Raw genomic sequence first — 15978 nt, forward strand, 5'->3', positions numbered from 1 at the left:
AACGATAGGCAATTAATCTCTTCAGCATAAATATTCTATAACCCTAATTCCAGGATCTTGTACCTCTTTACATTAAAAATAATAAAAGATAGTATAGCATATAATTTTTCTGCCTCATGTATTTAGAAGAGCTGTATTACTCATGGCATTATATTTAGCATAGGAGGAGCAGGAAGAGGAAAGGTGGGAGTTGCTTGCAAAACTGTAAAAACAAAGCTGGCAATATTACTATAGAGCTACAAACTGCGACAGTTCCAGGGACCAATCTCTTGGTAGCTACCCCAACAAGAGACAACTGTTTGCTCCCTATGGGAAAATCTGAACCTTCCCAGGTAGTATAAGCTCTTATTTCTACCACAAAGGACAGTGAGATACTTTGAATCAGGGTATTTGATCCTTAGACACCCTTGTTTCTAGTCTTGGAATGTCCTCCATGGAATATCTTAAAATTATAACCTTTTTAGACGGAAGAGCTCAATTAGGTAGTTTTTACTAAAAGAGGAAGCTGTAACTTCCTTCTGCTTCTGGGGTTTATCTAGCTGGATTCATGATAACTGAGGCAACCTTCCTTTAGTGGGTAGGGGTTTAAAATGCGCTGATAAAATATAGAAACTGTCTAAAATTATTTTGTTATATATGTAGGTAACACACAATGGCAGGTGATAAAGGTTTTATTGACAAGAAGTGTCAATGGTCTGTTTACCTGACATTGACAAAAATGTTACACTGTTATATTACATATTCACCTACATTTTATATACGAATACATGTGCACTTTAAACTTCAAACTCTGATGTGCTGGCATCAGATAACTTATAGTTAACTGTATCTGTTTCTCCCAAGCAACTTTCTTCTTGCGCTCTCAAAGTTGGAGCAAATGCATGGAACAGATCACATTTTAACAATGGACATGGACTGGATGTTGACAGACAGACAGAGACAGACAGAGAAAGAAGAACTCCCTGCATAAAGCCAATATCTAATATTTTAGGCTTGGGAAAAATATGAAGAAAGATAAAAGTATTTTCTCACCACAAAGAGATATGCCTGCATCTCTAAGATTCTTTTTCCCCTACCTCTGGTACAAGAATTTTTTTAAGGGTTTAAAACAAACTATGGCTGTATAGAACACTAAAAAAACCTGAAGTTCTACTAATACAAGTATGTGTAAAGCAAGCTATAAAAAATATTTCTGGATCATGTACCTGGAAATAAATGAGACCAAAGAACCCATTTTGCATTTGACTACACCTGTGAAACACACAGTCCAAAAAGCCCAATTCATTTGAGAAATGCTATAGCTGAAGGCGGAATTGCTAGGTACTTGGAAAAGTAAATCATGCACTTTTTCAAGTGAACCTTGTGGTTTAGTGAGTCATGAAATGTGGTTTAGTGAGCCTGCCTGCAATGATCCATTATACAATTCAGCAGAGTACACTATAAAAAGTGAAGAAATGGAAAGTGGGCCTGTGTCATTATGAAGATTAAGAGATAAACACCATTAAACTGGCACCTAAAAGCTGGGCCTCAAAACTATATCAAGATAGTGTCAAGGGTTCTCATGTACTGAATGGAGAAGTCCACAGGGCAGGCTGAAAATTCAGGGTGGGGAGGGGGGGAAGCCAGCCTGAGGAGTATATACTGGGAACAGATGAAGGGGAAAAAGTGAGTTTAAAGTTACAAACCCAGTCTGATCACCCAATTGTAAAATCTCTATTTGCTGAGATTTCCCCACTTACTCATGCTTAATTTGCTTCACAAACATCAGTGTGCATTAAAAAGAAGTTGAAAAGCGACTTGTTACCTAAAACATGTTTTCTCTTAGTGGATGATTTGATCATGCTGTTAAAACAAATTTTGTATTTATTTCAGGTCTTCCTGTTTAGAAGGGATGAGGAAGGAAAATAAATGAATGAAGTGTGTTTATAGTTTCAGGACCCAAATAGCATCCATATTTACCAATAACAGGCACCACTGCCCTTCGGACTAGTAAGCACAAGATATTTGGATGCTTTCACTAAGTGCGATACTGACTATAAGCTGCTGGTTACAGTCCAATGCAAAACCTCTGCATCTGTATTTTAAAACTCCCAGGAAGCTTGTTTAGAAAGTTGTGTTGCTCTCAGAAACACACTATCTGCATTCCTCCCCCCCAACTAATCCTCTTCAAGACAACATAAACAACAGCCAAAGCAAAATTACTGCATTTAACCGAATACAAGATGACTTTGAATTTAACCAGATCCAATAACCAGATTCTATACGTGGAAAATTATAACAAATGTATAACTTACCATATAGAGAATCTAACTATTGGAAAGTAGTCTTAAATTCATCCCTCTGCAGCAGAGGGGAAGGGAGGGAGGTGGCCAGACCTCTACCACTATGCACCTCTGTCCTGCCCCCTGTCACTCATCCACCTCCCCTCAACTTGCCCCCCCCACCAGTGCCTGTACCTATCTGTCAGTGCTCCCCCATCATATCCAATGAGGCAGTTCTGACTTGGAGCAGGCAGTAGTGGCAACTCTGGCCCCAGCCATCTCAGCTTGGTAGTAGCGGCAGCAGCACCTCTGGGCTGGGCTGGGTCCAGAGCTTCTCCCTGGCCTTACGCAGTTTTTCCCCCACATACCCCACTTACCTCCCTGCACCAGGTGGTCTCCCATTTCTTCCCCCACCCCTTCTGCACAGTCCAGTCTCCTGTGGACCACATTAGGGAGGCACTGTATGTAGTCTGCTCTGCCAAGTAAGGTAAAATTAGCCTTGGCTGTGTTTCACATTAATGGCTACATGGCCTGTAGCACCTAAGCTAGCTTGGGCAGGTCTCTACAGCTCTGCTTCATACAGGATAGACTGGCTCTAGGGCAGAGCTTTCCAAACTGTGTGCCGCGACACATTAGTGTGTCGGCAGCAGTGTGTAGGTGTGTCGCGTGAAATGCAGAAAATTTTGTGGAAGGGCACCACGGAGCTCCCTTACTCACGTCTGCTTCCCTTGGCCCCTCCCCCGGAACTGAATTACTGTGTCGCGAAATGATGCATGTCTAAAAAGTGTGTCACCAACATGAAAAGTTTGGAAAGCTCTGCTCTAGGGTATCAGTCATAAAAGGCACCACAATATATGGCTGAAGATGGAAACTGCTGTACAGCAAGATTGTTACCTAGTAATAACAATAAGACAATATTCACATACAGACAGTAGCAAACAAATTTAACCTATCTACAAATATCAGCAGGTTACCACACAGATAAGAAAAGAAAAGAGGGTAATTGATGACCATCCTGCAGATCTCAAAGATTCTTGGAGATCTGGCACAACGGAGATGCAAGACACATCAGGTCTTGCCATCAGGCTTTAAAAATTGTATTTATTTGATTCTCTGGCTACACATGCCCTTAGCCTACATGCAATTCTCACAATCTTTTAAACATAAATGGGGTCCTGAAGAGCCGAGTAGTCTTGTTATATTTGTGGACAAATTACATTTTAAAAAGGGGAGTGGTTTCATTCTGATGAAGGATAAGTGAACTGAAGGGAAAGGACAACTGGAGGGCATCTTTTAAGTTAGTTCCATGACACGTTTTTATTGCTGTGGCAATGCAGTAAAAAGTGGCTGCTGTTATTATTCCCTTATCTGATTACATAGACAGCCAAGTTCCAGATGAAAACACTGGTATAACTATTTTTGGGTAAGAAGTCTTTTCCGTGGTAACTCAATTTCTGATACAGCTAATTTGCATCTATTCCAATAATAGATTCGCTCCAAAATCTTCCAAGCTCTGAATTTTTATAAAGTGCTCATAAAAAGTAATCTGCCTAACTTTTCTTTTAATTAATTAAACCCAAACTATAGGAAAAAGATGGAATAAAGAAGGTGAAAAGGAAAGCAAAGACACAATGCATTAATAATCTCGTTAATAAAATTGTATGAAAAGAAGGCCATGTCACACCTTGTAGCAAAGGCTTCCTGGAGGAGTCCAACACCTAAATAAAATTCAATCCATTACTAGAGTTATACTTAATAAAGACACATTAACATCACAAGGCTTATGTAGCACTAGTAGCATACAGGGGGAAAAAGGAAATTTATCTGACATACAAGTTCTCCAGAATAGCTCAGACTACCTTTTTGGCCAGAAATCCTCAGACAGACCTCTGCTAAGGGGGATTTGTTCTGTTGGGAAAGCACTAAAGGCCTTAAGTTACTCCTGAAAAGACTGCAAGGATGGATCCTTCCCAGTGGAAGGGATATCCAGAGGTCTTTTCCTTACACTGTGAGACCATAACAAGCAAAGTACATTGGCATCTTCCAGACTCCAGCAGTGTAGGCCAAGGATACCAGAGATGGCTGTAAGCTCACCCTGCATCTTCACCCCTCTTAATCATATGCAGCTGAACATCTGACAGCAAATTTAAAAAAATGAAAAGTTACATAAAGATTGTTCATGCAAAATGCAGCACTCAAATATCAGTAGATTTAACCAGGCAATAAAGATCAGAGATACTATTTTCTCTGAAAATATACTGAAAATTCTTCTGGAAAGTCAAGGAAACACTTTTAGCTAAATGCAGAATTTAAGAAAACTCCCCAGTAAGTTCACCCAGGATATTTAAACCACACACAAATCTCCAGATTATAAATCAGTTTCTAATTTTGTGCCAAAATTTTAAATCATCTGACCCAACAACAGAGTGAAGCTGAGCAGTTTTAATCCTTCAAAAAGAAACCAGCTGGAGAAAAAAAGCACATGAAGTAACTACTATGGCAACATAATACTTCCAAGTATGAATTCTGTGCAGTGTAAGAAGGCTTTTGTTACCTAAAACCTGGACTGATTTATTTAGATCATTTCTTCTAACAACTTAACTGAGAAAAATACAGAAGGAACATTACTTGGTTTCACTTACTACATCCTGAGGAATTACGCAATTATGCGCCTGCGCAATTTTGTGCATAAAAGGCATGACTCTGCATAATTTAACCACAGCGGGCTCTGTGCCTCCACCTCCATGACTTGGAGGCACAGAACTGTAGGACTGGACAGCTGGGTAAGTGGGGAGGGGAGCTTCTGCCTGAAGGGGGGGGAGGGTTGGGCATGGAGTCTGTGGGTGGGCATGGAGGTGGCTGTGGGTAGGTTCAGGGTTTGTGGTTGAGTATAGGCCATGCACCATGGGGCTGGATGGGCTCCGTGCCTCCACATGGGACTTCTAGCACTCCAGCAGGAAGCTACATGTGGAGGCAAGCAGGAACCCACCCAGCCCGATAGCATGCGACTCCATGCTCCCATGCGCAGCTTCCTACCGGAGTACTGGAAGCCCCAAGTAGAGGCATGGAACCTGCCCGGTTTGATGGCTTGTGGCTCCCAGTACACATGCTATCAGGCCAGGCCAGTTGGCTCTGTGCCTCCATGTGGATCTTCCAGCACCCTGGTGGGAAGCCACATATGGAGGCATGAAGCCGGCTAGGCCTCATGGTGCGCAGCTCCCACCTGCAGTGCCACGAGCCCTATGTGCTGGCACAAAGCCAGCCCAGTCTGGTACAAAGGCACATGCAAGCAGTGCCAGGCTGACTCCATGCCAGTAAGTGCAGGCCTTGGGACACAGACAGAGGCACATGCTGCTGGGGGCTCTGCCTGCCATGGCCATGAGCACCCTGAGGGCCTGCTGCTGCTAAGCTGCCAGCAGCAGGAGCTGTGCACCACATTGGGTGGGGCGAGGGAATGTGTGGTGGGGGCCCACACCCACCTACAAACCCCACACCCACACCCCTTCACAACCCACCCCCTACAAACAACACACCCACATGCCTTCACAAATTCCCCTGCCCTCCTCACATGCACTCCATACCCACCCACCCACCAACCAACCAAAGTATCTGCATATATTTCTGAAAAAGTGTTATATAGTGTTATAGTTAGTTTAATTTTTGCAAATAAAATAGGGTTGCCAATTAACTACTGTTAACAAAGTGCGATTAACGCAAGAACCAATTAACACGTTAATGTTTTAACATGTTAAATTGCATACATAGTCACCGCCCCAGCGGGACAGCAGTGGCAGTGCAGGGCAGCCGGGGCACAACCAAGACGAAGTGCACCAATGTAGCAGTGCCATATTGGGATGCTGTGTGCAGGTATGCAGCTGCAGCATTCATACATCCAGGAATGCAGCCTGGCAGCGTGTAGAGTACCACCCAGCGGGTAAGTCTATGGAGGGGGAGGGAAAGGGAATGGGCAGAGGGCAGACTGAGGCCCCCACGATGAGGGAGGGAGTAGGGCAGGGGTGAATGGGACTGTGGGGTAGATCATGGGACAGAGCCATGGGTGGCTCATCCAGGGGTTTGGGGGTGGGGGGGGGAGCTCCCTGCCACTGCATACACCCCCCAGGGAGGCATGAAGGGGGCATGTGCCCCCCAGATTTTTGTGTGGGGTGAAGGTGGGCTGGGGTTCTGTGCCCTGCTGCCTTTGCCCCAAGAGCTGCACTATGCCATATTGTGCCTCCCACCGGACAGGCAGGGCCACAGTACAGCATGTAGCTCCCAGAGGAAAGGCAGGGCAAAGAGCTGGGCTGCATTCCTATAGGGTTACCATATTTCCAGTTTGAAAAAAAACAGGACACTTGTGGAGACGGGGTAATATTAATGCGAGGGGGCAGTAATATGTTCATGCCCTACCCCTGCCCCTCACTCCCAAGACACAGCACGCCCCCAGCCCTGCTGCTACCCTCACTCCTAACCCACACAGTACCCGCATCCTGCCAGGGTGTGCAGGGGTTCCCCCCCTTCCTGGGCTCCAGAACCCCTTGCAGGGACCCCTCCTCCCTGGGCTCTAAACTCCAAACACACACACACACACACACACACACACACACACACGCAGCCCCCCATACCTTCACAAATTCCCCCCCACACCCTCCCTAAACCATACAAAGTACCTGCATAATTTTGAGTGTTTCTGCACATAATTTGGGGTTTAACTGTGCAGCTAAAATTGCGATTAACTGTGACTAATTTTTTTAATCGTGCAACTAATCGCAATTAAATTATTTTAATCATTTGAGAGCCCTAAAAAAATAAAAGTAATTAATTTTGCATAATTTTGAATTTTTCTGTGCATAATTCCCCGGGGTGTAACTTATAAAAAAAGCCCAACCTAACCATAGCCTGACCAGTTGGGTCTGTGCAGGGACCTCTATGATGCCTGTATCAGGCAGACGCATCTTGACCCATGCGCATACCATACAGTCAGCAACACAGCTCCTTTACAACTACTAATTTAACTGATGAAGTGAAAAAATAGTAAAAATTCATCCTCATGCCTCTAATGGCCACTTTCATCTGCTGGATCTATCAAAGGAGAAAAACTCCTCACCTTCACCTGTCTACAACATGGACCTTTTACATCTACCCCAACATAGGACTCATGTACACATGAAAATTATTCCAGAAGAGGTAAAGTATGCTCAGTAGCATAATTGAGGGGGCGTAACTGGGGCAGCAGTCCGTAGTGTGGCCTTTGGGAGAAAAGAGGGTATGAAAATAGCTGCTAATGGCAGCTCATGCTGCCCCGCATGGAGCTGCTGCCTGGAGCACAGAACTGCCCTGTTGTACCCTTGGGTGTAACTTAAAAAAGATGAATAGCCTTTCTGGAAGAAGTCTGTGTGTAGAGAAACCCTCCAATGAAACTAGTGCATAGCTCTTAGCTGTGCTGCGCATTTACAGTGTAGAGATGACAGAACAGGAAGTATGTAGCCCTCCACAACTGCAAGACCAGTCTATATTAGCACAAGAAAAACAGAATGGAAACAGCTAACACAGCAAGAAGTGTTCAGTAAGTTATGGCAACTTCTTTAATTAGTTGTATTTGCAAATAAAGGACCACTCCCAGCTATGCTGCAAGCTATATTTGGGACAACTTAGGGGACAGAAGATATAAAAAGGGCTTTAAGACACCTGTAAGATTTCCCCAGCACTGTGGAACAGTCTTAGAGCTATGGCATACATTAGAGCAGGGGCGAGCAATTATTTCGGGTGGAGGACTGCTTACCAAGTTTTGTTCGAGGACCCACCCCCTAGTTGCCATCTTGTGACTAGAAGTCCTGCCCCGTAACCTTCGCCACCAGAAGTCCCTCCCTCCCTTGCCCCTGGAAGTACTCCTTTCAGTAAGGGGGTTTGCCATCTCAGAACCAGAAAAATACCAAATGATATCCTAAAAAGCGAACATCTAAAACATTCATTAATTTGATTTCAAAAAATATTTTTGTCCTGGTTTACATGCATTTGTGTAGTTTACATAGAGGTGATCGGACAATAGCTTAAAATGAAGTCTTACTCTTGCACATTCTGGGGGGTGGGTATAGGTTTGTTGTGGGCTGTGGGTGGGTATGGGGTTTATGTGGGGGCTGTGTATGTGAGGAGGATGGTTGGGACATGTGAGGGGGTATGGGGTCTGCGTGTATGGCAGTACGAAGCGGGGTGTGGGTGCATGTGTATCGTGGGGGGTGTGGGGGACTCACCCTATGAGTACACACACACTCTCCCTCCCTCCCTCCCTCCCTCCATGCACACACATGCACCCAGGGTACCAGTGCGGCTCTGTGCCCCCCGGTCCAGCGATGCAGCTGGGAGTCACGTGGTACTGGAGCAGTGCAGGAAGGCAGGTATATGGCTGGGGTGGGGTGGGGCTGGGCTGCTGCCTCCTGCTGATGGCTCCCTCTGCTTCCTACTGCCCCTGGCTCCTACCATCTTTGACAGGCAGCCAGGAGCAGATAAATATTTTCTATATTTTTTAGGGGCCAGGTGGGCCCAATAGAATGGCCCGGCAGGCCAAATTCAGCCCACAGGCCGTATTTTGCCCACCCCTGCATTAGAGTAAGCTCCTACTTTTGCCAACAGCTTCCAAGGGTTTGCTGGAGAAGAGAGTTGTTTTGACTAGAACCTTGACAACACGGCAGGGCAGGGTCTCAGACTCAATGATCTGATGAGGTCCTTTCCAACCCTAGCATCTATGCCTTTGAGCTGGTATCCCAGGATCACCTCTTGGCAAAACTGGCTAACTGCGGCCAAGGCCTCACCATGATCTGCGGACTGGGGGATTGGCTCCATGGTAGGACCCAGAGAGTGGTGGTTGACAGAAGTCAATCGTCGTGGTGCACTGTGACCAGTGGGGTCCCTCAAGGCTCTGTCCTAGGGCCTATACTATTTAACGTCTTCATTAACGATGTAGACATTGGTGTCAGAAGTGGACTGGCCAAGTTCGCCGATGACACCAAATTCTGAGATAAAGCATCCACACCCGAGGACAGAAGGGTGATCCAGACAGACCTTGACAGGCTCAGGAATTGGGCAGATGAGAACCTGATGGTGTTTAACACTGAAAAATGTAAGGTTCTCCACTTCGGGAGGAAAAACCTGCAGTATGCTTATAGGCTCGGCAGTGCTACGCTGGTTAGCACTACAGACGAAAGGGATTTGGGGGTCATGATTGACCACAAGATGAACATAAGCCTTCAATGTGATGCTGCGGCTAGTAAAGTGAGCAAAACACTGGCCTGCATCCAGCTGCTCAGGTAAATCCCAGGACATCGTACTTGGCCTGGGTGAGGCCGCAGCTGGGGTACTGCGTCCAGTTTTGCACTCCACAAACCAAAAAGGAGATGGAGAAGCTTGAGAGGGTGCAGAGGAGAGCCACGCGCATGATCAGAGGTCAGGAAAACAGACCTTATGATGAGAGGCTGAGAGGCATGGGACTCTTCATCCTGGAAAAGCGCAGGCTCAGGGGTGATCTGGTGGCCACCTAGAAGTTTATCAGGGGTGCTCATCAGGATCTGGGCAAAAGTCTGTTCATCAGACTGCCCCAAGGGATGACAAGGTTGAACGGTCACAAACTCCTCCATGACCGTTTCAGGATGGACATAAGGAAGAACTTCTTTACTGTCTGAGCCCCCAAGGTTTGGAATAGACAGCTGCCAGAGGTGGTTCAAGCGCCTACTTTGAATGCCTTCAAGAGACATTTGGATATTTATCTTGCTGGGATCCTATGATCCCTGCTGACTTCCTGCCCCTGGGGCAGGGGGCTGGACTCGATGATCTTCCAAGGTCCCTTCCAGCCCTAGCATCTATGAATCTATGAACCATGAGATACCAATACAGCGGGCATAAGAAACTAGTTTAAGTTACTGGTCAAACCTGTCACAGTATTAATGTCCAAGTTTGTATTACAGCCCTACAAAAATAAATGCTGCTCACTGGAAGACAGTTTTCCAGTGGAAGCTGAGTTTCAAATTCAGTGTCCTAGAAGATATTCACTTTTCAGCATACAGAAGGTTTGGTAATATTTTTCAGAGGGACACAATAGAAACGCTATTGTTTTGACTGCCAGGTTAGCAGTCTGACCTAATAACACTTAATCTATCGAATTCTCATTCTATCAAATTCATTTACAGATTAAAAAAAAGTTTGAAGTATACTACTATGGCTAGTGCAAACTGGCTTGATACGGGTACATTACCACATATTTAAGGAAGAACATACTCAAAGCTAAAAATACAATGGCTCTCTCATAACAACAATTTACCTACCTGGTAGCTGCTACCCTTCCAAAACTTCTTCATCTCCTTACGTCTCCAGGCAACAACTGAGCTGGTAATAAGTGTACATGGTACCAAATAGAGAAGGGCTGGTTGTCCCATCTTCATCAGTGCCAGAACAACAAAAGTCAGCACCATTCCAACAGCATAGGCTATCAGAAATAAAATCAGGAGAGCTAGTGAATGCTGTATATCATTACAATCAATCAATCAAGTTACCTGTAATTGATACTAGCAATATTACAGTTGCTATACTATTTTTCTATTTGATTGTGTCAGTATACAAAACATCTTAATTTCAGTGCACTTGAATTTGAAATATTCAACAGACCTGCTTACTAGAACACTTCAGCTAGGAACAAGTACATTCAAACTAGAGATCAGAATTGTGATAGCATTCACTGACAACAATGACATATTTATACCACAAAAGAAGCTGGCAGGAAAATACACATTGCTAAAAATACTGTATTAAAAGTTATATACCTATAGTACAGGAAACATAATAAACAGAAGACGAAGAACGTGTCTGCACATCAAATCTTCGACAATAAGCAACCAGAAGCCCTAAAAAGAGAATACCCACACATTATTATTTATCAAAAATACAGTCAAGTCACCATAACACAAATTTACATTCACATTATAGCAACAGCCTGATGGAAGACAACTAACCATGAAATTACAAGTTACGGAGTAATGTGAACAACTAGAAACAGTTTTTAGGCAATCACAGAATAAGCCTCTAGTCAATAAAATGTATACACACTAATATGGTTCACAATGAATTATCTTGTTTAAAAAAACATCTTGTAGGTCAGATGTGATGCATATCTGTTACCACTGTACAATACATTGCTTATATTCAGAGCCTTTCATCATGTGATCTCCTCGCACCTTGCTTACATTAGTTGATTTTCCCCTTAGTACAAGCTCTGAGGTAGGGAAGTATTAGCTGTCTCATTTCAGAGAGAAAACCAGAAAGGGGGGTTGTGATTTGCTCAAGGTGCCACAAGGTAGCCTACAGTAAAACTCAGTTCTTCTGAAGATCAGAAGTATTATCTTACTATTAAGAATCAAATATATTTCCCCTGGCAAACATTAAGGAATATTTTAAGCAGTACATATTGCTTTAAAAAAAGGGGGAAAAAAAGACTTTTGTACCATGTACTATATCATTAGAAACAAAGCAATAAATCTGCCATCTTTTTTTTTAATGTTAGTAAGTGTAAAACCTTCTAGTCTTGATTGCAAATACATATGACTTTAGCCAAAAGGCTGAGAAGTAATTACTATCCTATATCAGAATAAACTATATATCTTTGTAATCAAGACAAGGGGGGGGTCTTACACTTATTGTTGTTTAAACACAGACACACACATAAATATACACACTGTGATGCTTCTATTCATGAATGGTAATTCATTCCACAAAGGATTTTTTTCCCTTTATGAAGATTCAAATAATGGCCAGTTGTACATATGCATATAAAACCCCCAAACAGCTTCCACAAAGTATTTACATAGATCAAATGCAAAAATGTATTACTTGGGTCTTAAATATTTTCAAAGCAGATTTGACATAAGGAAACAAATTTCTTTATAGTTACTAAAAATAATTGCTCACCTGGCACAATAATATCTCCAAACCCCAGTAATGAAAATGGCATTCCACACAATGTCAGAGCAGAGAATTGAAGTCTAGGAACCCTAATAACCACTGGTAACTGTAAAACAGTATTTTAAAATTCCACATAAATCTAATCTAAAGCATTTAAAAATTATAAAAAAGATTAACATAATATTAGAATTATTTACTCATCTATTTTATGCAGAACTTCAAATAAAGAAGGACCTGAATTAAGAAAACAGTAACCAACACACTGAGTGCTTAAAATTTGATTTTAAGACTTACAGAAACAAATGGATTTGTAATTTGTTTAACCAGATGATTATGCAAGGAAAAAACAAACAAACCATAACAAAAACATCTGCCCACACAGATGAGGAATAACATATTTGCATTGTTATCCTGACTCTAATCTATTGACCAACAATGATATCCAGGCTTGGAAGAGATTTTGACAGTCAGGTTTTCCCCAAAAGAATAGCTTTTCAGAGGGAGTGATTTAAAAGTCCAGTGAACATATCTGAAATACAATCCTTACTTTCTCATGGGGAGCTGAGCGTTCAGTAGGGACTTCCACCAAGTTTCCATCATTCTAGGATCAAACCCAAGTCAACAGGTATTTAATACTTTAAAGAAAGGAGCAAAAGCTGGGTATATTTTGTGAGAAAGTTAAAGCCTAAAAGCACACTATTCACTAATTTAATTAACTTTGGAAAGTCAGTACATACTACTCATATGCAATTACATTATGAAAATAACTATTTGTACCTTTTCGCTGTTTCCAAAAGGACCAGCAGCAACTTCGACCATTATACTTGCCCCGTTCTGAAAATTAAGTTTATTTTTCATATTGGATATAAGGGATATAGCACAACATTCATGTCATATATACAGAAGCTGCTTGTGCCTTAGCAGACTGCAATCCTCTTACAATGTACAGATATATACAGGATTTTCTTTACTATATATTAAAAGGCATGTCCATTCATAATACAAGTGGAAAAGCTCCATAAATCACCACAATCTAGACTCATAAAGAGGGATTTGAAAGCACTCATGGGGACACTATCAAAAGCAAGCCTAATGGCCAACTACAGCAATTAACACATTGAATTTGAATACAAGGTAGGAGGTAGTGCACACATATATAGAAGGGTGTTTGTGCCCAAAAGCTTGCAAAGAACAATTTTTCTAACTATTTAGTTGGTCTAATAAGAGATATCACGTTTACCCAAAGAACTTTGTCAGCACACAGACAAAGCACTTACATTCTTATTCAATTTTAGGGTAAGGGAGATTAAAACATTATCCTAATACTAACTTTTATGCACCATTTATTATGGGTTCTCACTCGAGTCAATAGGGAATACCAGATAAGCTTGCTCAAACATAGGAGTTGATGTGGAACTACCCTCTAAATAGACAATGCCTAAGTGGATACACTCTTCGGAGGAAGAGAATCAGAATATCTGGGACAGAAATTATGACTAGATTAAACATATACATATTAATGCGCTAAGTACAAAACTACTTTGCTCAGCATTACTTGCTAACAAGTGTGCATACCACAAAATATTCAAGACCTACCTTGGTGATGAATGGCGTTATGAAGACAAAAAATACGTCATATAAAAGAAGGAGGCCTAGAAGTATCACACATGACTGGCAAACAAAGAAGGAAATATTAAACCAAAACTTTCAAAGAGTATCTAAATTAGATTATATTACCATTACTACATCAACATTTAAAAAAATAATGCTCCAAAATGACCTTTAGCATGGAGTCATAAAGAGAGTACTGAACATAATCTTTTTATTTCCTATTCTATTTATATAGAAAAAGCTCTCTCCCCTTGTCAGTTTTTAATATTTCTAAACAACAAGAATTATTTTCTTGAGGTATTACACATTTACATCTTGTCACTTAACACTTCTACATGCAGGTCATCAATAGGTTTTATTTTAGTAAACAACTTACTATACCTTAAAGTTAGGCATTTTCAGTGTTTTAATGAAGTTTAGGCAGAAAGCAACTCCCAAGATATCTTGCAAAATCCAAGCCCACCTAAAAATAAGAGGTAAGCTTTACACATTTTGTTTTTCCATATTTTTATAATGCTCAAAGTTTGTTGTCCTGCTGGAAAAAAAAAAAGAGTACCCACTATTCTTACCCTTACAGAAAGATACTGTATCTTTCACGGCAGTTTATTTTTATCCTGACTTGTGACTGATGCTCATAAAAGAAGTACTGTTAACCTCAAAACATCATTTCAGTTAGAAACGATTCATCTGCTACTATTACAAGTAATATTCAAGAGTAAAATTAAAGGTCAGTAGGAATCAGTTTCACTGTTTTCCAAGTATAAATAATTTCACACACGAGTGGGATGCTCTTGCCCCCTTGACTTCAATGGGAGTTTACAAGGCTGCAGTAATTTACCCATATACACAATGTTTTATGATTGAATCCTTAAGCTGAGTCTACACTATAATTTTTTGCCAATATGGCTACAGTGAGTTGGGAATGGGAAGATACATGATCCCTCCCTCAAAAAGCTGTGGCAGAGTGTGCCCAATGCAGATCCTACTAGCTAAAGCACAGTTTGCTGGGATAGCTTATCTCAGCCTCCCTGGCCAAAATAAGCAATCCGGCATAGGATTGAAGCTCTTGCTGCTACTGTACGCTGGCACACAGATATACCAGCAAAACATTCCTTGCTTTGATTTCCTATTTGTATGCATCTTTCATACAGGAAAAAGAGAGAAAATTGAATATCATTAAACCACAAAATCAGCACAACAAAATCAAGGACTGGAACACTAATTAAAAAAGCTTCAAAGCTGATTTTTAAAGTGTGACTAGATTTCAAATGGACTGGCCATCTAAGGGCACATGGCTGAAATCATTTTAAGTTGAGGGTGCCTGGTACCCTTCCAGAAGCCCTCAACACCCTGAAGGCTAATTTTCCACTTTGGGGACACATGTATAACACATTTCTTGACTGCTAATGACTGCGATCTCTTCTTGCACACCTCTTACTACAGGGGAGGGCAATTATTTTGGGTGGAGAGCCGCTTACCTAGTTTTGGCAGGCTGTCAAGGGCTGCATGGGTAGACCAGCCCCTTAAGAGGAGCCCCGCCCCCTGGTCACCATCTTGGGACCAATGTCCCAGGGCTAGCACTGGTGGGGCCCAAAGCAGGGCGCAGGCTGGCAGGGGTCTGTGGAGCCGGGCTGGGCTGCACCAGCAGGGAGAGAGGGGAGCTGGCCCAGCTTCACAGAGTCCCTGCCGGCTGGGACCCCACGCTTCTGCCACCCTGCTCTGGGCCCCGCTGGCACTGGTCCTGGGACATTTTCTCTGCACTTAGCACCAGCTTGTAACCTGCCCTGGAGCTCATGCACTGGGCAGCCCACAGGCGGTGGTGGCAAACAGTACCTGGCGTGGCAAGCAGTGGGGGGGGCCGCAGCTGCTGTTACCACATGCAGCCCCGACGGGCAAGCCTGGAGCCAGCGCAGGGCCCAAGCTGGCAGCAGGGTGGTGCTGAGCACGGGGGAAAAGCAGCCCCTACCCACCCCACGCTCCAGCCACTCACAGCCCACTTGGGGCTGCCTGTGCCTGCTCAGGACAGCACCGCGCGGCCTGCGAGTGGCTGCAGCAGGGAGCACCGGCCATGAGGCGGGCGAGGGTCTGCTTTACTCTGCGCTGGGAAGGAGCCGGGAAGGAGCCCAGGGAAAAGCTGAGCGCACGGGGGGGGGGAGGGAGGAGC

The 15978-nt window shown here is 43.1% G+C and overlaps 1 protein-coding gene across 3 annotated transcripts in view; it reads right to left on the reverse strand.

Annotated features, from left to right (window-relative positions):
- The window catches only part of SPPL2A (signal peptide peptidase like 2A), a 39252-nt gene that overhangs the window by 3576 nt on the left and 19698 nt on the right, over positions 1 to 15978 (reverse strand). The window contains exons 8-15 of one of the 3 annotated variants that reach the window (XM_025212077.1): positions 14196 to 14277; positions 13800 to 13874; positions 12981 to 13037; positions 12751 to 12804; positions 12210 to 12309; positions 11069 to 11149; positions 10574 to 10734; positions 3946 to 3979 (exon numbers count right to left, since the gene is read on the reverse strand). In XM_025212077.1, coding sequence (XP_025067862.1) covers positions 3946 to 3979; positions 10574 to 10734; positions 11069 to 11149; positions 12210 to 12309; positions 12751 to 12804; positions 12981 to 13037; positions 13800 to 13874; positions 14196 to 14277 — 644 coding nt within the window. The remainder of the gene's footprint in view (positions 1 to 3945; positions 3980 to 10573; positions 10735 to 11068; positions 11150 to 12209; positions 12310 to 12750; positions 12805 to 12980; positions 13038 to 13799; positions 13875 to 14195; positions 14278 to 15978) is intronic. The other 2 variants (XM_025212076.1, XM_025212079.1) reach the window with 2 other exon arrangements.

The sequence above is a fragment of the Alligator sinensis genome, unplaced genomic scaffold (genome assembly GCF_000455745.1).
Source record: "Alligator sinensis unplaced genomic scaffold, ASM45574v1 scaffold476_1, whole genome shotgun sequence".
Classification (NCBI taxonomy): Eukaryota; Metazoa; Chordata; order Crocodylia; family Alligatoridae; genus Alligator; species Alligator sinensis.